The sequence below is a fragment of the Lolium perenne genome, chromosome 7 (assembly GCF_019359855.2).
Source record: "Lolium perenne isolate Kyuss_39 chromosome 7, Kyuss_2.0, whole genome shotgun sequence".
Classification (NCBI taxonomy): domain Eukaryota; kingdom Viridiplantae; phylum Streptophyta; class Magnoliopsida; order Poales; family Poaceae; genus Lolium; species Lolium perenne.
In genome coordinates this window covers 230,933,170-230,956,593 of record NC_067250.2, presented here as the reverse complement: position 1 = coordinate 230,956,593, position 23,424 = coordinate 230,933,170, and the positions used below count along the sequence as shown (strand labels likewise).

General features: G+C 45.7%; 2 protein-coding genes across 3 annotated transcripts; both read right to left on the bottom strand.

Moving 5' to 3' along the window:
* Positions 1 to 6,329: 6,329 nt before the first annotated feature.
* LOC127313916 (agamous-like MADS-box protein AGL29) lies at positions 6,330 to 7,223 on the bottom strand. The gene has a single exon (XM_051344398.2). It carries the CDS (start codon positions 6,983 to 6,985, stop codon positions 6,482 to 6,484), a length of 504 nt encoding a protein of 167 aa, XP_051200358.2. The 5' UTR covers positions 6,986 to 7,223; the 3' UTR covers positions 6,330 to 6,481.
* Positions 7,224 to 9,622: 2,399 nt separating this feature from the next.
* LOC127313915 (uncharacterized) lies at positions 9,623 to 23,212 on the bottom strand. Of its 2 annotated transcripts, none has more exons than XM_051344395.2 (10): positions 20,486 to 23,212; positions 20,303 to 20,406; positions 19,647 to 19,716; positions 14,897 to 15,706; positions 13,987 to 14,189; positions 13,513 to 13,636; positions 12,632 to 12,838; positions 11,023 to 11,299; positions 10,779 to 10,906; positions 9,623 to 10,183 (listed from the first exon to the last, which is right to left on the bottom strand). In XM_051344395.2, exons 1-8 carry the CDS (start codon positions 23,156 to 23,158, stop codon positions 11,156 to 11,158), a joined length of 4,335 nt encoding a protein of 1,444 aa, XP_051200355.1. In that variant the 5' UTR covers positions 23,159 to 23,212; the 3' UTR covers positions 9,623 to 10,183; positions 10,779 to 10,906; positions 11,023 to 11,155. The 2 variants fall into 2 exon arrangements, with proteins under 2 accessions (XP_051200355.1, XP_051200356.1); XM_051344396.2 differs by lacking the exon at positions 9,623 to 10,183 and adding an exon at positions 10,223 to 10,704.
* Positions 23,213 to 23,424: the final 212 nt, after the last annotated feature.

The following is a 23,424-nucleotide window of genomic DNA, read 5'->3' as shown; positions in this document are numbered from 1 at the left end:
AAGGAGCGAAAATTATTGCATAACAACTTTTCGTTGCATTACTATTTTTCACATGAAAATATTTTGCAGGTTTGTAACATCTTCCCGAAAATCACTTCTTTGTTGCGTCAATTTTCAAAATGTTGCAAACTTTTAGGTGACGACTAGTGAGGTGACTGAGTTATTCCAAAGCGGCCGTGCGATGCCTAGCAACACACAACGTGGCTATTATATTGGCTATGGGTTGTACATACCCTCCTAGTTAGGGTTTCTGGCTCCGGAGGCGATCACGATCGCGCCGTGAGATCTCTTGTACCTCGACGCTGATCCGTCGCGGTTTGATCCTGCTCTCGCCCTGCCCGTGTCTCTCTCCACTGTTACCCACGCAAACCTCGGCGTCCCTCCTTCGTGTGAGCGGCGGCGGCTTTGCTAGGGTTTTGGCGGTAACAACTCTTGGAGGCCATGGCGGATGCTGGCGGCTCTGGATCGGTTAAGGATTCAGATGCTGACATTGATGATCTGCTCATGCACTTGGATCTACGTAATGATGAACTCGATGATGTTGAAATTGGGGCGGATGCGGTTAAGGAATTCGAAAAGGATGCCCGTTGGCTTGCGATCGGGAAGGTTCACACCAAGAGAAGCTTCAGCGCTGATGCTCTGTTTGGGAAGATGAAAGCTATTTGGAATCTCTCTCAAGATCCAGTTTGTAGGGAGGTTGGAGAAAATCTGTTTGTGTTCCAGATGCATTGCCTGGGTGACTGGAAGAAGGTAGTCCATCAGGGACCTTGGACTTTTCGCGGATGGGCAGTACTAATTGAGGACTATGATGGCCGGGTAGACCCTGGGAAATTTTCCTTTGGGGGCTTGTATGTCTGGGCCCAAATCCATGGCATACCGGAGTTATACCGTAAGGTTCATGTCGTGGATGATCTTGCTCGCCGGATTGGGAAGACCAAGGAGGTTCAGATGTCTCCGAAATTGTTCTATGAAGGGAACTATGTCAGGATACGTGTGCTTGTTGAAGTTTCACGGCCTCTGACCCGAGTTGTTTCTCTTAATATCGAGGGGGAGGGGAAGAAGAGACTGCTGGTCAAATATGAGAAAATTCCGTTTTTCTGTAAGCACTGTGGTCTGTTGGGGCATAATCATGAGGAGTGTGGGGATGGAGTCTGGACTAAAAAAGAGCTGCAATATGGTGATTTTATGCTTGCTTCACGCCGTGCAAACCTACAGAATGTTGAGCCGCGACCTTTTAATCAACGTGGTCGTGGAGGTCGCTTTGGCAGGGGTGCATATTCTGATTCTCGGAAGCGGTCATCTCAAGAGGCCTCGCTTGACGAAGGGGACGAATTATTGGATTCTGCCTCTAGTCCTTTGAAAACTACGGCTATGGAAATTTCTGATGAAAATGTTATGGGTGCCAGGAAACAGCTGGAGTTTGATACTGATCAGGATAAAGAACTGGCCCTGGCCGGACCATCAGAAGTTGGGAACCCTGAAGAAGTTCCTCCGCCACCCCCTTCTTATACTAATCCTCGTGACCGTACCAAGATACGGAAAACTGCAGTAAATGATGACTTGGCAACATCGGCGGCCTCCTCCGAGGAGGACCGCCGTGCCCAATGACGACATTAGGCTGGAACAGTCGGGGTCTGGGGCTGCCGGCGACTGTTCAAGAGCTCGTCTGTCTGGTACAGACATACAAGCCCTGCTTAGTTTTCATATGCGAGACTAGGCAAAGTAAAGAAAGAGTGGAAAATCTTAGATTTCGACTTGGCATGAAATACTGCTTCCAAGTTCAAGGTGATGGGAAAGGCGGCGGCATTGCTCTCTACTGGTCGGAGGATGTTACTGTTGAGCTCCTCTCCTTCAGCTAACGGCATATCGACGTGCATATTAGCGGTGGCCCCTATGATCATATGTGGAGAGGTACCTTCATCTACGGAGAGCCAAAAGCTGCCGATCGGCATCACATGTGGACCAAACTGCGACAGATAAAAAGTCGCTCTGATAAACCTTGGTTGATCTTGGGGGGACTTTAATGAGGCTATGTGGCAAGAGGAGCACTTCTCTAAAACTGCTCGGTCGGAGCGCCTTATGATGGATTTCCGTGAGGTTCTGTTGCACTATGACCTGTATGATATTGGCTTCGTTGGAGCACCGTGGACTTTTGATAACAAGCGGAAGGGGGACCAGAATGTTAAGGTTCGGCTGGATAGAGCTGTGGCGTCACCCTCGTGGTCTAATCTGTTCCCGGATCTCAGATTGCGGCATATCACATCTTCACGTTCGGACCACTGCCCAATTCTGCTTTCGTCGGATGAAGTGAGCGGGTGTAGATCAAACAAGCCAATAAGAAGATACGAGGTCGTCTAGGAGCGTGAGCCGTCCTTGGCGGCGGCTGTAGAGGAAGCTTGGTCTCGGCGTATCCCTGGCAGTGATTTGGGTGCTGTTGAGCACTCTTTCACTGAGATTATGAATAATTTGCAGCGGTGGCGTAGGACTCATTTTAAATCAATACCAAAAGAAATTGAGAGGAAACGAATTATGCTTGAGGAATTACGGACATTATCTGATGATGCTAGTACTGCAGCCCGTGTTGGTTTGGAAAAGGAAATGGATGAACTGCTATATAGGGAGGAAATCATGTGGATGCAACGCTCCAGAATTGCTTGGTTGCGCGAAGGTGATCGGAATACAAAATATTTTCACCGGCGTGCGTCGTGGAGGAGGCGCAAGAATAGGATTCGGAGATTAAGAAGAGAAGATGGGACTTGGACGTCCGATCCAAGTGAAATGGAAAACTTAGCCAGGGACTTTTTTCAGAAGCTATATACTAGGGAGGATGTTATCCAGACGGCCCCTGTCATTGATATTATGAGGACTTGCATCGATGCGGATATGAATGATAGACTTTGTGCACCGTTTTCAGAAAAGGAGATCAGTGACGCCCTTTTTCAGATTGGCCCTCTCAAGGCCCCTGGACCAGACGGTTTTCCTGCTCGTTTCCTGCAAAGAAATTGGGACCTACTGAAGGAAGAGGTGGTTCATGCTGTTCAAATGTTTTTCGCTACTGGTATTATGCCCGAAGAAGTAAATGACACTGCTATTGTGTTAATTCCAAAGAAAAATGACCCAGAAATTCTTAAGGACTTCAGGCCTATAAGTCTCTGCAATGTAATATTTAAGGTGGTTTCGAAGTGTTTGGTGAATAGATTGAGACCCGTGCTCCAGGATATTATTTCACCTTCACAGAGTGCATTCATACCAGGACGCCTTATTACTGATAACGCCCTGATGGCCTTTGAGTGCATACACTCAATTCAGACGGGTTCAGCTGCTCGGAAGAAATTTTGTGCTTATAAGTTGGATATGGCTAAGGCTTATGATCGTGTTGATTGGCGGTTTTTGGAAGGGGTTTTAGCGAAGTTGGGCTTTCACAGTCAATGGATTCGGTGGGTGATGGCGTGCGTTACCACCGTTCGATATTCAGTTCGCTTTAACGGAAATATGTTGGACCCCTTTACTCCATCTCGCGGCATACGCCAAGGTGATCCTCTTTCGCCTTATTTGTTCCTGTTTGTTGCTGACGGCTTGTCTTGTCTTATTCGGAAGGAAGTTGAGGCCGGGTCCCTACATGAGCTACATATCTGCCGCCGTGCCCCGGGCATTTCTCACCTCCTGTTCGCAGATGATTGCCTCTTATTCTTTGAGGGCTCGGTGGATCAGGCAAGGGTCATCAAATCCATCCTAGACATATATGAACAAGGCACAGGGCAATTGGTCAGTCTAGGCAAATGTTCTATTATGTATGGCGTTAACTGTACGGAAGTAGTGCAAGATCAGATTAAGGGAATTCTGAAGTATGAGACCACCTGCTTTGAAGAGAAATACCTAGGGCTGCCGGTTCCTGATGGACGTATGACTAAAGGGAAATTTAAGTCGACTAAAGGGAAGTTCTCTAAACATGCTAGTGACTGGTCTGGTAAGTACATGTCATCAGGGGCAAAAGACATCTTGATTAAATCGGTTTTGCAGTCTGTGTCTACGTATGCCATGGGAGTATTCAAATTTCCTACCGGCTTGATTGATGATTTGGAGCGCATTATTCGTGATTTCTGGTGGGGTGATGAGACCAATAAAAGGAAAATGCATTGGTTAGCCTGGGACAAAGTTACTAGGCCAAAAGGATATGGTGGCATTGGCTTTCGCGACCTCCACGTTTTTAACCAAGCTCTGTTGGCTCGGCAGGCTTGGCGGCTGATCCAGTTTCCTGATAGTCTATGTGCGAGGGTGCTCAAAGCTAGATATTACCCCTCTGGCCATCTGTTGGATACGGCTTTCATCCAAAACCAATCTCAAACTTGGCAGGGTATTGTGCATGGTCTTGATCTGTTGAAGGAAGGTATTATATGGCGAATTGGTACAGGTTCGAGTGTAAAAAAATTTCGGGACAATTGGATCCCCAGGCCGGGAGCTCTTAAACTGGAGGGAGACGACATCTCTCGCGTCGCAAGTGGGTTTCGGAACTCATAAACCAAGAAACCAGAACGTGGGATGAGGCTGCTGTCCGCGAGTGTTGTCTGCCACATGATGCTGAAATAATTCTCGGTATCAAGTTACCTGCTCGTGCGACTGATGATTTCGTAGCATGGAGTGGGGAGCACAATGGCCTTTTCAGTGTCCGATCTGCATATCGGATTGGGCTGCAGGCTAGGCTTTCCTCTCTCTCTGGCGGACAATCAAGTGCCGGGCCTACGGGTGAACGGAAAGTTTGGGACCTCGTTTGGAAAGCTGCTGTTCCGCCGAAGCTCAGGGTCTTTGCCTGGAAGGTTGCATCGGACTCTCTGGGAACTAAACAGAATCTAAACCGGCGTATTGCTTCGGTGAATCCGACATGCTCGCTATGCGGCTGTAAGGCTGAAGACTCTCACCATGCGCTGACTGCATGTACCCTGGCTCGGGCTCTCCGAGATGAGCTGCGAGCACACTGGTCACTCCCGGACGAGTCAGCCTTTGAAGTGAATCATGATGAATGGATCTTTACGCTCCTGAGTAATGCCACTAAGGATCAACGACCCAAAATCATTTTCCTTTTGTGGCGGGTCTGGCACCATCGAAATAATATTGTGCATGGGGATGGAAAGGCATCGGTATCAGCCTCTGTACCGTACTTAGTGAATTACCACCGCTCTTTTACAGGGGTTGGGGATGAGGCGATTAAGGCGTTGTCCTGGTCACCACCGCCATTTGGCTCTATCAAAGTTAATGTTGATGCAGGGTGGGATTCTATGTCAAAATTAGCAGGCGTTGGTATCATTATCCGTGACCATCTGGGACATCCTATCCTTGCTGATTGGAAGCCAATTACTGGCTGTGCAAGTGCACAAGAGGCGGAAGTCATTGCATGTCTAGAAGGTCTCCGACACCTGACGGCCATCCGTCGTTGGCCTGCCTCTTTGGAGTCTGATTGTTCTTGGGCGGTGCATGCGATAATGGATGATGCGGTGGTGCATGCTCCGGATTGGACCACGATTTTAGAGGCTCGTGAACTGTTGAAGATTTTCAGCGACATCTCCTTAGCTAAAGTAGATCGGAGTCAGAATGGGGTTGCTCATGTTCTAGCACATTTAGGAAAGTCTGGCTTTTCGGGTTGTATGAGTGATTCAGTCCCTGACTGCGTTCGGGATCTGATCACTGCGGATTGTATGAACACTGTGTAATCTCTGGGCAGCAGGTTTCTTACGCACTCTTTTCCTTACCAGGGTACCTACGGGGACTGGAAGGTTTTTAATGAGGCGGCCTGTTTGCTTTATAATATAAGTGTTCTTACGTCAAAAAAAAAAATATTGGCTATGGGTTGTGTACTTTAGTCAACAATTAATTTGGCATCAAATCTTATATTCATCAAGTTGATCTAATAAGGCATGATGTGTGGCAAAAGTTGAGTTAAAGATCTATATACTTACATGAAGAGTGCTATCAGATTGATCGACTGAATTCCCCGCTAGGCCTTGTTTGGTACTAGAGTTTTAGTGGGGATTAGCGGGGATAATCCGCTCCAAATTTTAAATCCCCACTTATCCCCAATGCATGTTTGGTGCTAGAGTATGAGAGAGTTTAATCCCCACTTATCCCCACTTTTCCCCACTTTTCCCCAAATTTTTAGTGTAATTTTTTCAATCCCCAATACTCTACCCCTACCTATTGGATTGGGGATGGGGTTTTGTGGGGATTGGGTGACAGCAGTGATTCACCCAATACTCTAGAGTATTATCCCCAATAATCCCCACTGAAACACTAGTACCAAACAAGGCCTAGAAAACTTTCAGAATTGGGATAAAGAATGTAGGAGCGGAGACAAAACTTACAGGTACTTACTACCAAAACGCGAGTAAGTAGAACTAAATGATTACTAGTGGCACGTAAATTAGCTAACTAAGCAAGCATTACCCTAATACTCGGGCTTGTCTACTGCGGCGGTGGACCGTGGAGTTGGCTACTTCTTATCGGCGCGGCGGCCGACGTTATCCCTGAGTCGTCGGAGCGCCCTGACGAACACCAGCAGCTCCTCCTCCCCGAGCGCGGCCGTATCGACCTCGAACCAGAAGCGCTTGCCCGTCTGCCTCTGCAGCTCGAGCACCTTGTTCCCCACGGCGCTCATCCGCTCGGCCTCCTTCTCGACCTCCACGGCTCTCTCCCTGGTCTCCCGGCACAACGCCTCCATCTCCTCCCAGTCCTCGGGGGCGTCGTCGGTGTCGCCGCCCAGGACGGCGTCGGCGGAGGGGCTGCCGAAGGCGAAGGCCCTGCCGGCCTCGGAGACGACGACGACGGCGACGCGGGCGTGGCAGAGCAGCGCGAGCTCGGAGGCCTTCTTCCAGAGGCCGGCCTTGCGCTTGGAGAAGGTCACCTGCCGGGCCTCCTTGTCCTCCACCCGGCGCAGCTCCCTGCGCTGCCGCCCCTTGGTCTTCTTGCCGTTTTCGAGGAGCGGTGGGCGCGCCATGGGAGGAAGCTAAACCTAAAGCGCGGCGGCGGCGGGTGCTCTTTGCTCTGCTTCTTGTCTCTCGCTCTCTTTGCTCTATGGCTCTATGCGAAGCGATGGAGGTGCAAGGCAAGGAGCTGGGGTATATAAGGAGGAAGAGGCGCTGCCATAAATGGCGGCAGAGCTCCGGTTTTTTGCTGCTCCGTGTTAAATTTGGGATCTGATCAACGAGGCAATTTTGGAAAGAAATCACCGTGTGCAATAGTTACCATAACCATGTATGTGGCTAGGCGCAGCGCCGCGTTTCTTTTTCACCTAGACAGCTCCGATTTCGTAACCCGGTCGGTCAGAAATTTGGAAGGTGAGTTATTTATGGAAATTTGACTTGTTCTTTAACTTGGGAAATTTTGACTTGATCGGAACTAGTAATACTAACGCATTGCCGATCTGTCTGGATCTTTACCACGCGGCGTACAAATAGGAGTTTGCTTTGAACTTGACAGCATTAAGAGCAACTCTACCAGATAGCTATATGCAATCGGTTTTAAGTGTACCAGTTTACCGGATTTGTTCCAGAGTTTTTGACTCTTCCATTTCACAAAATGGATATAACTATAAAAAAAATGCGAGAAATTCTAGATCTATTATAGAAGTTCACAAGAAGTATAAATCCGTGAATCACCTAATGGTCACTACCGCGAAAGCGAGACGCTGACTCGCCGCTATCGTTGCTCTCCTACGGAGCCAGTTTGCCATTGCCGATGACAAACAGAAAATCTTCGTGCACGTTCCCCTAACAACCTAGAGTCATCGTCATTGAACCCTTAAATTCATCCGAATCTTCTAACATGAAACTTGTAACAAACAAAGAGTGGATGAGATCCACCACTCTATGGGAGCAACAACTAGATGATTCTCCGATCTCCTCAACGCCGTCGGCGAGGTGGATGACGAGACGGGTATATCTTATTCTTGTCCCACACACAACAGCCATAGCCACCATAGCATCGCTACCGGTTGACTAAACTCTAACTTTTAGGACCTTACTACAATGTCGCAGGTCCGAGGTCCCCACCCCCTCCTTCCACCGGAGCGGCAAGCAAAGGAGGCAGGGCCCGTCAGCTCCCGGTTGGAGACGGCGGAGACGGGGAAGATGGCAGCGGTGGCTAGGGTTGAGCCCTAGAACGCCGCTTTTCTTCTCGCGAGGGGAAATCTTAGTTTCCAATGGATATAGCTAATTACTGTTGAATACTTCAACATGCAAATACCGAAACGGAATGTCTTTATTAAGAGGTAATTGCACCACTCATACAACAACTTGTCTATTAGGTGCATTTTCATACAAGAACTAGTAAAATGTGTTCCCGCAGTGCATAAACTTGTATTTTAGGTGCAATTTCATACACAAACGCTGCCAGCAAGACACTTGGCGTTGCCAGGCTGGAAAAAGGCATGGGACCAACATCGAACATTTAGCTGGAAAACCCATGTGTTTATTTCTAAGCTCAAATAGCCCTTCCATGAATTAGAATAGGAAATCCCCATATCTTCTCTATTACGACGAGGTGGGTGACGAGCGGCGGCGGAGTGACCGGTAATGAGCAAGCCTGTTGAGGTTGCTGGGAGGTAGCCGTTGCGCCGATGGTGTTCCCGAATTTAGGCTGAGGCCGGAGCAGCAATGCTCCCAACTGAGGCATGGTGGGCTCGCGCGATCTGGGTGGTACACGTCTTGGCTGCGGCTGGCAGGTTCTTGGTAATTTTGATTGTGCACAAGCACTGCAACTTTCATCTGCATGGGTTCTGTTTAGCGCAGGAGCTCACTCGGTAGCGTCTTAGAGGAGCACTCGATGGATTTCGGACTTTTTTTGTTGTAGTCTCGTTTTGAGTGTTGGGTGTGTATGTGGGTGTCCTGTTCTTGTCTTAGGCTTGTAATGTAAATTTCTTTTTCTATCTACAAATCGAAACGCTAAGCTTTTGCGTTTTGGCGGAAAAAAAACTTTAATGTAGGCCCCAAGTCTTTCCATCAAACAACAATCGGTTCGTTCGTTCGACGCCGCCATGTGCCCACTACCGATAGCCGGCTGCCGCCATTCCTCTCATGTATCCCTCCTCATTTTTGAGGGGCACTGCGACTGCTCCTCTCCCGCTCCCGCTCCCGCTGCTTGCCAGCCACCGTTGTGCGCCCCTGCTGTAGGTAGCCGGTTGCCGCCATTCCTCTCCTCCATCCCTCCTCTTTTTGAGGGGCACTACGACTGCTCCTCTCCCACAGACGGACGCCATCCCTAGTCTTCTTCCATGTGTAGGAGGCGACGTGTGCTTATCCTGAGCCAGCCATTGCCAAGCTCGCCCGTGCCACCATGGACGATGGTCTAAACTCTAGGAAGATGGGTCTTTCTAAGATAAATCTTCGGCGTGGCAGATTTGTTGTCAACGAGCTCGAATTCAGCCATGGTGGTGCCTCCATTGTCGTTGGGATGGTCAGGGTTCGAGGAACTTTTTCAATGTTACATACAATATCAGGATCTGATAAATGCATTACCCGTTTTCGATCGCTCAAGAACGTGTGAACTGATGCAATGATTTCTATGTATATGATACAAAGAGATTGCACCAATGTTACATGTGTGTTCCTTTAATGTTCGATAAGGTAGGAGAAACGTTGCAAAACGATGTAACATTTTCAAAAATGTTACACACACAGAAAAATGTTACATTCAGCAAAAAAATACCATTGACAGGAATTTTGTACAATAATCACTAGAGCTCGCCATAAATTAATCTTCCATGGGCGTAAATGCTCCCCAAAAAAAACTGGTTGTATAGGCACATTCGTTTATTTTCTACATATACATCGCTCTTGTGATTCAAATTCTTTCACACATTAGACCGATCTCAGTCATATATTTTCAGTACAGAACACGGACTCTGCCTTGCCAATCTGCCTTGCCGATAAAACTATACTCAGTTATAAGATTACATTGGTTTAGTGAAAGTGAAAAATAACTTTGGTACCAGTCATCACAACATTACAGGTGCATCTCTTCAGGTGGTATCTGTAGCAGTAGTACACACCTATGGCAGGCAGATGAATGAAGAAAGATGTGTGCCTGCAACTCAAACAAGTTACTACTAGATCTGATATCCTTCAGATCTTCAGGCCGTCAGCTGATAGTTAACTGAGAGAAGCTCCCCGACTCTTGGTATTTCACATGAACTAGACTGCAGAATGATTGCATTATCAGCTATAGTTCAGAAAAAAAAAACTGCAAAAGCAACTCAGCAAAGACTGAATTGTCTACAGCGACTGCCTCCTAGTTCATTCAAAATTAAGTAAAAATGGTAATACAAAATAGTGAGTAATACTCCCTCCATCCCATAATACAAGATGTTACTACCTCCGTTCCAAAATATAAGTTAATATTACAACAAATATATTCCTACATTGGTTGTAATAACATCTTATATTATGGGACGGAGGGAGTAGTATACATGACTATGGGTTTTTACCCAACTAAATGGCAGGCAATATTAAAACCTAATTTTGACTAGACCTTTTTTTCTCAAAATTCTCATCTTGTGTCTTAGCATCAAGAATGATCACTGAACGGTCAGTGCTGGAAGACCAGCAGGTTTAAATGGAGAGCCAAACCAAATACTCCCTTCGTTCCAAATTAGTTGGTGCAGCGTTTTTCCAAAATAAGCAAACCTACACACTAAAACAAATCTAGATACATGTGTATCTAGACCAAAACTGCGTCAACTAATTTGGAATGGATGCAGTATCATTTTAGACCTCTCAAACAAGAGACCCTACCTTAGGTTGGCACCAACTCCAAAGTGTCTCTGATCTGCCAACCAGAAAGCATGCTGCATTTGTAGCCTGATGGTGAAACGGAAGTGCCCCTTCCAGAGACATCCATATAATCAACAATCCTGTTGGTACTGCGTTTGGGTTCGAGTTTTTCCAATAGTACATTAGGAAACATATAATGCACTGTTTATACAATTATATGCACAAGTATATCTTTCATAATTGACGACAAAGAGAAGTGTCTTACATGATATATATTACTGTCTCCGATTTGGCTAAAACATTGAGCCACTCTGATCACGATTCAGTGCATCTGCCTACTATCTCCAAGACGACTCAACAAAATCCAAGTCAACAATAAGACAGAACTCGTCATTTAATCACAACTGAAATGTACCCAACTCCTGACCATGCCTTGTAAGTTTAATGGTCTTTCCACCAACCCAGTGAAGGCGGTAAGAAAGGTCAAGATTATGTAGCAACAGTTTTAGATTATCAGCGTCGTCTAGTTCCCTCGTCTTAGTCTGCAAAGCCCAGAATCACACATTTCATATATCAATAACAGTAGGGATATGATTCTCCAAAGACAAGTGAGAATTACATGACAGCACTTCAGACTATCAATATGAAGAAAACTGAATAGAATAATATAATTAGCAAGTTCTGGCCAAATATAATCAGTATTATGTGTTCTCAACATACTACAGATGATAGAAGAGATGAGGACGATATTTTTCACATAAAAAAGAAAAAATAACAGATAGAAAGAGAACATAATATGTGATACAGAAACAAAGTATCCTTAAGACAGTCTTAACAACATCCTTAAGCAACTTAGAAAGATATAATAACATGGTGCTAGACTATTTCTCTGATAAATACATTTGTTCCAACTTCACTCATGCTCAAATCATTATTTACACAAGTGCAGTTTATGTCCAATTTATTCAATTCAACTTCTTACCAATATTTTAGATGTAAGATTTCAATAAGACTATCAACACCGGTTGAGAAACCAGCAATAACATGTTCAAAAACAGACCGTTCATACGCCTAAACCCCGCCTTTTATCACAAATTCTGGAGAAACATGCCTTAGTGCCAATATTTCAACTTACATCCAATAGATCTTGAGAAACAAATCCAATTTAAACTGGAAAAGGCTGCCTTTTTTGCTAGAAAATGGGGAAGTTGTGGAGCCATCACGTCTAGTTCAGTTTTAGGGCCAGTTTATGTTTTCAAAACTCATCTGAGGCTGGACCACAGAATGGCAGAACCTACTAATGACCAGAATCGGATCATTCAAACCAGGTGGCAAGATATATTGCAAGGAGATGCGATTTTATAAGTAAAAATTATTCAGAATCGCAATTCGGAATTGGATCGGGCCTTTATGGTAAGATCGCCAATCGTAATCGTTTAGATTGTATAATCGTGGAATCCTACGCCAGAATTGTGATTCTGACCACCTTGTCCATAATTATATCATCTGAATTATAACGACATGGGATTAGAGATCAGGGTTCCAAAACTAACCAATCAGCACAGACAAGCAATAGGTTTTACGAATTGTAATGATGGACTAAGTGAGATTCAGGCAGTTCTAAGGACTATATACCTATGGACTTAATCGTTGATGACCTTAATCATTCACATGCATTTATTTGCAGCTCCACTGAGCTTAGTCAATACATCACACAAATCCTTACCCCCTACTAATATAAGCAACGCATAAATGACATTAGTAAATGATGGCAAATTGGCAATGGCATGTTTGGTCACTTGTATGGTTGTACCAGTGTACCTTCACTTGCAAGATTGACAAGTACAATGAAACGAAACAAGTAGAAAATATACCTCTGGATTTACATGTTTATCATGTCCCAAGATGTAAGAGATTATACTCAGACGAGCTGAGTTGGGTGAAAATCCTTCCCATGGAGGAACATAGATAAGCTTTGTGCATTGGATAGGAGTAAGGCTTCTGCTTAGCCTCTCCCACCAGGCTGAACCTAGAGACCACCATCTAATCATCAATCCATTCTCGGAGAAAGCAACAAGGCCCTAGGTAAAAAAGGAGCAAAAGATACTGTCAAAACATAACCCAAATTCCCTATCAGATTTACAGCTCAAAACAAACTATAGCTAAAAAGCAGATTATGTTTGTCATATAACTCAATCTTCTGGTATAGCAAATATTAAATGAGAAAACTCTACCATAGACTAGACATTCTACAGATCCACAAGGAATATGAGCATTTTACTTTTTATTTATGCTGTTCTTATTTTGTATGGTCTTCTAAAACACAAATTTAATCTCGGATTCTTATCTAATATGTTACTGCCCCCGATCCATAATAAATTAATATGGAGCGGTGGGAGTAATAGAAATGAGAGGGATATGATAATTTTATGGGAAATAAAAATCCAATAACAAATATGCACATGACATTCTTATGAAGCTAATGTAAGAAGAAATGCATGCAGATGTAGCGCATCCATTTGACTATTTTGGCCCAGAGGGAGTATCAAAGAAGATTCATAAAAACTCGTGTGAAAAATTACTTAACTGTGGCATATGTGATATAATTTTTATGTACCAATGTCCTGGATAAATATTTAGATACACATGGGATGATGGGAGGTATCTTAAGCTAACACAAGCCATATGTACAATGTACACATATATCTTTCATTAAAGGTATTCTGATTCTGGTATGGAGATAGCAATATCAAACCTCTCCATCCGGTGAGAAACTCAAAGCTGTAATCAGTATGGATGTTGTTGTATCCGATGGTCCTTCAAGAAAGCTTGGAAGACCTGGTGGTCCGCATGCATCGAGAATCCTTATTTTCGTGACACTGCAAAGAAAAGGATGGAAAAATTGAGATGAACAAAGTATAGCAGCTCCTAGTTGAAGCTTTATTTTTTGTGAGAACTACAGTTCAACTGTATCATCATAAATCAAGAGTGCTACAGAAAATTAAGATCATATTTTTTATTCAAAACCAGTTCCACAGAATATTTATCATATCATTTGGGCCAACACAACCAAAACACATTCCAAAAGAACTTCCATATTGTATTCTCTACCAAAGTGCAAGTGTCCACGCTAGTTACCATGACAACTCCGAAGCCATATATGCCATTGGTGGTGCATAATTTAATAGCTCAATGGATACAACTTTCTACAACTTGAAAGCATATGTACCTTTCTATGTCATAGACACGAATTGTGGCACTATGAATCTCTCCAATAGCATCACCAACAGCCAATCTAGTCATTGATTCATTGAGAGCAACCATCGGAAAAACACGCGCAATTTCTCTTAGAGCCATCATTGAGCTAATAATGCAAGCTTTACGCATTATTAAATTGCTTGGATCCATGGTGTGTAGGATATAGCTGATTGCCTGCACAACACAAAAAGGTTTTCCTTTTGTGATAACATATTCTTATACATAATACATATATATACTGCTTGGTTATGACATGTGGCTGTGGTACTAGACAACTTGATACAGAAAAGCTCAAACTAAACATATAGCTGGATAAAATAGAGAAAATCTAAAAGAATATCGGAGATCTTCCCTTTGTGTACAACTCACATACTATCCATTGTGCTGCAACTATGGAAAGCTTCTAACTTGGAGAAACCCTTAACAACTACCGAGATACTAGTAACTAGGAACTAGTAAGTACCAAAATGCCTTAGCTCCACCAACTGTATATTGGGAGTTAATATGAATCTATGATCCCAGGATAGAAACGTGTGGCAAGCCTGTGAACCTTAAAATGACTACACAAGACAAATTGTTCCAACTCTTAAAAACAAAAAGAAATTGGTTAGTCATGTACACATTTATCAAAGATATTTCAGCTTGACTGAAACAGGTCCTACTTGTTTATCCCAACACTTTTTTCATTAAGAGGGGAGATGGGACTCGAACAAGGGTGCTTGGCGACAAAACCATATGTCAAACCACTGAGGTACAATGAGGATATATAAATTTACTTTTTTATTTTTGTTACAACACCCCTTAAGAAATTTACAACGCGTACAATAAGGATATATAAATTTACAATTTGTACAATGAGTCAATGAGGATACAGTGCATACCTTGTCAAGATAAGCAGCCAGGGCCTTTGGAGAGCCTCGAACTACTCGGATGAGAGTTTTGAGTGAAACTACGTGGACTGGTGAATCAGATGAAGTAGCCCAAATTTGACTTTCTATTACACCAAAAAATCCCATTATGTCAGCCATAGCCAAGCTTGGTAGAAGGGTACCAACCAATGCTTCCCTCATTGTAACGGCAACTGCAGTTTTATAGATGGCATTGCTGGAAGGTGCACTGCTTAGGCACTCAATTTGGAAAAGGACGTCACTCAAGAAATGAGCAATGTCAGTGCCCAAACATGCTTTCCATGTGCTTTCCATTCCCTCTGCTAGAAGTTCAGCTGCAGTTGAACTGTAACGATCATTCATTGACATAACCAACTTGATTAGTTGATTAACAACCAACTTTGCAAGCTTAACTTTCACAATGCTTGGGTACCAAACAACGAAAGCAGCTGCAACAATGATATTTGATGCCACTGCATCCTGGCTTGTTCCTCCAATCCAAGATAGCCACTCCTGATTCTCTAATGACTCCAGCCATGAGCTTATCTGAGAAGTATCGTCATCATCATCTCTATCAACAATTTCACCATCTGTCTTCAACTGTCCATGACAAGATACTGAGGCATTCTGCATCGCTGGTATAAGCGTGTCCACAAGATCAGATGAAGACAAGTGGGCATCAGGAATTTTGTTTCTCTCTATACGGAGGGGTTGTGGAACAGAACGAGGAGCTGAGCAGTGAAATAAGGAGCGAGCAGCCATTCGTACATGTTCAGAAGGATGTTGCCAAAAGCTCACCAGAAGCTGCAAATATACACACCACTCGGTTAAGAAATCATATTTGCGAGCAGATGGTAGTCCTTTTCATGTACATTTACACATTTGCCACACTTTACTTTGAAATTTGCAAAATAAAGTGTGGCAAATGTGCAAATCTCCCCGTATTTAGCAAGAAAAGACAAGTATGCAGCAGTGCAAAAAGTACCAAGACACTATTTTATTTCTATGATAAATGAACTTCCAGAAGTCACAGTATTAGTAGGTAGAACAACCTTGCCTCGGGTTGGCTTCGCCTGAGATCACTATGTCTCAACAGCGCTCAAGGATCACATGGCAGTGTGAAGGGGACACAAACATGGTGTTTTTTCACCAGCATTCTTCATACAGGAGACAGAAGAACGTGATACATAACATTATGGTCGATGGCATGGGGGTCACGTAACACACGGCCATGGCTCCTTGGTACGGCTGAGCAGCAGACTTCTCGCTAGACTTTAGAGAGGAGGTGCGGGAGGTCGTAAGGCTTCTTCCACGCAGCATGGCAACCGGACCGGATGGGTTCACGGCGGAATTCTTGCAGATTTGTTGGGGTGTTGTTAAGACCGATGTGATGACGTTTTTTTCAAAGTTGCACTCCCTTAGCGGACGCATGTTCCAGGGCCTTAACCAAGCCCAGTTGATCCCGCTTCCTAAACAGCCTACTCCACAACTCTGCGGGATTATTGCACATGAGTCTCTTTCACATCTTCGCCAAGCTTGTGGCAAAGACTTCGGCAACATTAAGAAGTGTTGTCACCGAGAGTGGGAAGCCTCATGGAGAATCAATGCGTGTTCATTCAGAAGTGGTGCACCCACAACAACGAGATACCTACATCGGCTCAAGGAGCCTTGGACCATGCTTAAACTAGACATTGCGCAACGCTTTGGGCACTGCTATTTGAGGCGTTGCAGATAGTTCGAATGTTCGATTAGGGGTGCACTTCCACAAGTGGATTGCCATCCTCCTCTTCTCGGCAAGCACAAATGTGTTGCTCAATGGGGAGCCCGCTCCAGTGTGGCACCGCAAGAGGCTTCGCCACAACCCGCTTGCACCAATGTTGTTCGCTATAGTCATCAATACCATGAACCGGCTTCTGGGTCAGTCAACCTGTTCTACATGACTTACCAGCAAGCATCTCATTATGTGTAAATGATGTTTTTCGTCTTCTGCCACCACATAGGACAGAGCTACTCTTAGTTCACAGTTTACTGGCGTTCTCTGTTCAGGCATCCAGACTGCACGCCAACATTGCAAAATGCTCAACGTCTTCCATTGCTTGCTCGGATGAGGAAATCTCGAGGTGGCGACGGCCATTGGGTGCCAGCTGGCACTATTCCTGGTCATGTACCTTGGTATCCCTTTTCTCAATCCTCCTGTTCTCAATCCAGAAACCCTCCAGCGATGCCTTCCAACCCATTGTGGACCAGTTCGCGTAGCAGTTCCCTGCTTGGAGGACAACTATGATACGGAAGGAGGTGTGTGTTACCCTTACCTAGTCGGTGCTTCCAACGATGCCGCTGCACCACCTTATGGTGATGGGGCTTTACAAGAAGGTGCAGAAGTAGGTGACTAAGATCCTTCGGGGGTTCCTTTGGATAGGCAGAGTGGCCGCCCAGGGCAGCAACTGCATTGCCAACTGGAGCAAGGTTTGTAGTTAGGTGAAGTATGGTGGCCTCAGCATCCACGACCTATCGAAGACTGCGACTGAGGGTGCATCAGATTTGGAGGATGCAGACAGGCATTTCTACCGAGATGAGGGGTGTGTGTTTGTTCCATCCATCAAGATGGTGGTTGGTGACGGAACAACCAACTCTTCTGGGAGGATCGAAGATTGGACAATAGATCCATCATTGAAATAGCCACGGGCTCCAGTCTCATCTCTAGGCGCACCAGGAAGTCATACAGTGCAGGAGACATTGCAGTAGAGGTGACGAATCGCTGACATCTGGGGAGTGCTTAACACGCTCTTTGGCAGTATTTCCAAATCTAGCTTATGGTCCATGCGGTGCAGCTCACGGTGACCCTAGCCAACCTCATTTTCCCTTGGATGGTCACTCCCGGTATTCTTCCAAGTCTTGTGATAACCTCCATTTCCGGAAGCAGTTGAATCGACGTCATGGAACTTAACTCGAAACCTTGGGCCCCTCCGCTGGTGAAATTCTTTATTTGCTTGACTTCCCAAGACCGTTGTTGGGCGGCTGAGAGACTTGCTAGGTAGTGGCAGCAGCACCCAACGACCTGTATTCTTTGTGACCTGTCTGAGGAGAGCATGACGCACCTCCTAACAGGGGATGAGGTGGTCTCGTGGATTCATCCACCCCCGATGGTCGGAGAGCACTTCATGGAATTGAGGCATCAGGCCATACTCTCCACCCCACTGACAGTGCAAAAGGGCACCTTTTGGTGATCATGTTCATGGCATGGTGGATCTGGATGCACCCGGCCATCTTTGACAATGAGAGACCTGACATTGCACACTTGCTTCGCATGGCGGAGGCCCAATAATGGGCAAAAGTAGGGGTGGTTGGCTTGGCAGGCTTTCTCCCGGCGATGCGTGACACTTAGGGGTATAGCATTGTGAATTTAGGGTGTAGAAGTTATTAGGGCTTGAAAAGAACTTCTCAATCAATGCACGGAGACCAAAAATTCAACCCCTTTCCAGAATAGAAGCAAAGCAGACACAGTTTATTAACCAAGTGATCAATAGCTTCCAATCAAGGAGTTCCAAAATATGTTGACCCCATCCATCAGATCTTCCCAACAATGATGAATGCTAAGGTCAGCCAAGAAGAAGCTAATTTGCAGGTCAAACACTAAAAAAAATCTCCTAGACTTTCTTTTCCACCTCAAAGCTAACAAGTTTTAACCTACAGGGATGAAAATTATCGAATATGGACATGTAGTGCCCCAAATTAATCTGCAAGCTGATGCGTACAGATTGTAAAACTGGTATAGGCGGAATATGGATACAAATCTGAACATACAAATTATACAATTAGAAAAGATTACGTAGTCATATAGCAATAATATAAGTGATTCAAAGGCTAGCATTAATCAAAAAGTTATGATGTAACAAATTCCGCATTGCAGATTATATACTACAAAAAATATGATTTACCAGCAAAATTCAAAAATATATATGTGCTTTTCAAGGATAACAGATAATGCCATCTTAACCAGGTCCTCAGAACATGACAGTTGCAGATTCATTAACAAATACATGCCATTATATGACACAATCAACTTACCAGGCTATGCATCTGCTAGTAAGGTGTCGCTAGTAGCCATTAAGTAAAAGGAGAAAGCAGACTATCTGGAATGGAGCTGAGTAAAACTAATTGTTCCTGAGGTATCACTTATGTGAATACAGTTCATCACCATTTATGCATGAATACGATGCGGTAATGAATTGTGATGCGCCAAGGCCCAAAAAATGTGCACCAGCAAGTAAAACTGTCTTTGTTGCTTACGTCCAAAGGGTTGGTCCGTCCCTATTCTTGTTCCTAGAGGGTTATGTACTAGACCAATTCAACTCTATATAGACATACACCCTTAGGGGCTGATCGGGACCTAGTTGTAACTGCTCATAACCATATTTTGTACATCCAGAGTCAACATATTTTGTTCTGTCTTGTGTTTAGTTACCGCAGACCTAACCCACGTTAAACACAAGAAACTAGGGAAATATCTTAAATTCTTAATGTTGTAACACTAAAAGGCCCACCTAAACTAAGTCAACTAGGCTGGGAGTATCACAGATATGAACTAAGCCTTCACCTATTGTCACTTGCCTTACACTGCAAGAACAGTCACCAGTTTCTGTACTTTATCCACACGATAAAGATCGCCAAAGACATTGGTTTCAGTAAAGAAAGAAAAATCCCAAACTGCAAGAAATTATGTGCGCAGAAAATATAGTAGAACCTGGAGGGATGGGGGCTTTATATCTGGAACTTTCTCAGCAAAGTGTCTTGTATAAAAAGCTGCCAAGGCACTGCAACAAGACACAGTGTAGATGAGAAAAAAGAAGACATGAATTTGATACTACACTGAAAGCAGCAAAGGCTATATTTGTGACAATTGTAAAAAATACCTAAATAGTGCCACAATACCAGATTTGTTAAGGCAAAGCCAACCAGGATGCAGCACAAGGTTATTAATATATCAAATTACCCAAATAGTTGGTGCCCATGGGTAGAGCTTAAGAATCCATGGTTAAATTGCTAGTGCAGTACAGATATGCTCAAAACATACCCAAGCACGTTCAAGATTATGGCATTTTTTTTTGTTGCAAAGTTTTCTGTGCAAGTTCTTTTCTGCAACACTCCAAGAAACCAAATGAAAGATGCCACCAACCTAGGAACATTTTGAAATTCTGGGCAAACTACAAATTTAAAGGCTTAAGATACTATTTTTTGTTCAAATTACCATGAAGATACACTAACATAAGGCAGTGTGCATCCGGCAAGCCTGGGAAAGTGCCCAGGCTGGAGGGATGCTCAATCTGCCCATGGATGCCAGTTTCACGCTATGCAGAATATGAACCCGCATGAAATGGAAAGAAAAAGATGACCCAGTACCTGCTAGCATGTGTACAAGAACGAGATAACGTGATCATGCGTTGGGCAAGAGAAACTATTGACAGAGATCTCATAGCACAAAATTCAGCAGACGACTTCCAAAGCTGAAGCAGAAAAAAATATCATGTTTAGACTTCAGGTGTGCTTAAACACAAGAATCTGCATATGCAGTAAACAGCTTACCTCAAGAGTGGCTTCTTTCCCTGGGAACATCAATGTTATCGAACCTCTATCCCCTACCACCCCTGTAGCTATATGACAGTCTTCTGGCTTGCAAACTTGCATCTCATCTACAAGTAATTTGTCCAGCTCACAATCAACACCCCACAAGTGCAAAAAACAGAGACTAAATCGAAGTAATTGCCCTTCCAATGACTCTCTAGATGGGCTATCCATTTCTTGGATCCCAGAAGTATTTTGTGACACTCCAGGCTGTATAGTTTCTTTGGTATCATCACCATAAAGATGATCCCTAAACTGCCTATCACTAAAGCTGCCCTGTGTGGACATGATTTCTGTGAGGTCAAATCTCAGACTTGCAATGCCGGGATATGGACAGGAGCATTTTATGGGATATTTTCTTCTTTTGTTTATGATCTTGGCAGAGCCAACCTTTCCTGAACTATATGCAGAATTATGTCTATCATCTGGAGCTGGTGTCTTCCCCTTCACATCATGTGCAGTAAGGGCACCCAAAGCTAAAGAATCTGCAGCAGTGTGATGGTTCTTTGATACAGGTGAAACGTTAAGCCCATTTCTGTTTGCACGAGACTGAAGGAGGGCAGTGTCTTTCAGAACTGGAACAAGTAAGGAAGATGCTGAAGTTGTCCCTCCCAATATGCCGCCAGTAACTGCATTTTTGGAAATGCCCCTACAGAAGTGTTCAAACACTGACTGAGATGTTGTCCCCCTAATAATTCGGTCTCGGGCACCTGATTTCATATCCCAGATATACAATGTGCTACCCACATCATTAGTAGAGTGCAGACTACGACAAAAACAAGCAATGTACCCTTTTACTCCATCCCAAGCAACCATTGATGGGTAACAAGAATGCCCAGGAAACATCCTCTCAACACGCATGGTTTGAAGAGAAACAAGCGCTACAAGGCCATCATCTCCAACAGAAACAAAACAATCATTCCAGGGATGATGACTAGAAGCTGGTGGTAGTATTATTTGCTTAACCGACGCAACATGATGATGCATCACAGAAAGGAGGGTGCCGGCATCTAGATCCCAGACACGAATCGTACAATCCAAGCTCCCAGATATGAGTGCTCGTTGAAAGCTTCTGGAGTCAGAGTGGGCATGCATGTGGTGTGCAGCCAAGCAAAGAATTGCTCCCTTGTGCCCCACAAAAAATCTTTCAGAGATATGTGGGTAAACCCCTCCTCCACCACCAAATGTTGCAGCCGGCATCAGGTTGAGAAATCGGATAACTTCAATGTCACCATTATGGAAACCGTAAACTATAGCATATGGAGCGTAAGAATCCTCGGAAAGTACCATCGAAGAGGACACAGTCCTTCCATACCTCCCCAACCCATTGTCGGATGAGCACATCTGCGAACTCATTTCCACTCCATTGTCCGACTTGGGGAGTGAATGAGAACGCTCTAACCTAAATTCTTCTCCCTGAAGGCTGCCTTCTCCAAGAACTTTGCAGAAAGGTGGGCTCTCTGGGTTCGTTCCAATACTCGACTCTAGTTGATCAATAGACCATATGGAGATAAAAGGTTTCCAGGAAAAGGACCCGCCAATCTCATACGGTCGAGACTCCGCCCTGATAAGACAGTTGCCCATCTGGCAAAATTGAATAGATGATGACATCTCTCCATGGTCGGATGAAACACCAGGAACTTCACATACAGCCTCGCAGGCAAACAATGGAGTACCAACAGCAACCCTGTAAACAATGGCGCCACCATTGCTACCCCATAGCACCAAGCTCCTGACCAGATTGCCATCCTCCAAATGCCGGGCTCCCCATTCCCCGCCGCGGAGAAAAAACCCTCCAGCAAGGCAGCCCTTGACCCCTGTCGTGCATAGCGAAGTATTCGCCAGAGACAGCTCGCCCAGCACGGAACCCTCGGCGGCGCATTTCAACAAGCAGCTCGTCTTGAGCACCAGAGCAACGACCTTCCCGTCGTCGGATAGCGCCACGGCCTCCACCGTACCATCCGGTGCCTCGGCGGAGGCGACGCTGGACAGCGAGCTCGCGCTGAGCCGCCTCGGCGAGTCGCCCTCGACGGCCGCGCCGTCTACTATGGGCAGCGTTTGCGTGCGCCCCTGCGTGTCGGCCAGCACGACGCTGGCGGCGGCGGAGGCAACGCAGACGGTGAGGGCGATCGCCCGCGGGGAGCCGACGGAGAGGGCGCCGTGGAAGACGGTGTGGAGGACGGCGAGGGTGCGCGCGTCGACAACCACGACCGCGGACGCGTGGCGGTGGTCGTCGTGGGCGTGGCAGAGGATCGCGACCCGGGGGTGGGAGGAGGAGGCGGGGAGGGGGGAGACGAGGGAAGGGGAGCCGGCCCAGGGCGGGAGCGAGCGGCGGCGGAGGCAGCGGAGGGGCGCGGAGGCGTAGAAGAGGGAGAGGACGCCGGCGGCGCAGGAGACGAGGAGGGAGGCGGCGGCGGGGGATGGGAGGGGGCAGAGGGCGGCGATGGCTGCGGCGTGGGCGCAGAGGAGGGAGGAGGGGCGCGGGGTGAAGGGCGGGGAAGGAGGGAGAGGCCAGTGGAGGACGGTCCCGTCGGCGGCGCCGGTGAAGAGCGCGGTGGGGGTGGCGGCGACGGCGGTGATGTGGTGCGATGGCGGCGACGGCGACCAGAGCGCGGCCACCGAGTGGCACTTCATGGGCGGAGAGATCTGGGTTCTGACTTCTGAGAGGAGGTGGTCGGTGGATGATCCCAGACCCGGCGGGTAAACTGGGCTAGCACTACTACACACAGCAAAGTACTAGGACGAAAAACATGGCAACTTTTCTTCCGACGGAACGGCTGACTTTGCAAATATGATAGGGGCTTTTGGTTGCCTTGACTCGCCTCGTCTAGTTTGGTTGCCTAGGCTGAGTGAAGTTGTTGTATGAATCGGTTCTTAAAGACTCTCGAACAGTCGAACCA

What these genes read in the sequence shown, in the direction of transcription:
- LOC127313916 (XM_051344398.2), bottom strand. Translation starts at nt 6,985, where the DNA reads ATGGCGCGCCCACCGCTCCTCGAAAACGGCAAGAAGACCAAGGGGCGG.
- LOC127313915 (XM_051344395.2), bottom strand. Translation starts at nt 23,158, where the DNA reads ATGAAGTGCCACTCGGTGGCCGCGCTCTGGTCGCCGTCGCCGCCATCG. An exon ending in TCTTGTACACATGCTAGCAG is followed by an intron (nt 19,717 to 20,302) that starts GTACTGGGTCAT and finishes GTCTTGTTGCAG; the next exon opens with TGCCTTGGCAGCTTTTTATA. An exon ending in ATAAACATGTAAATCCAGAG is followed by an intron (nt 11,300 to 12,631) that starts GTATATTTTCTA and finishes TGGGCTTTGCAG; the next exon opens with ACTAAGACGAGGGAACTAGA.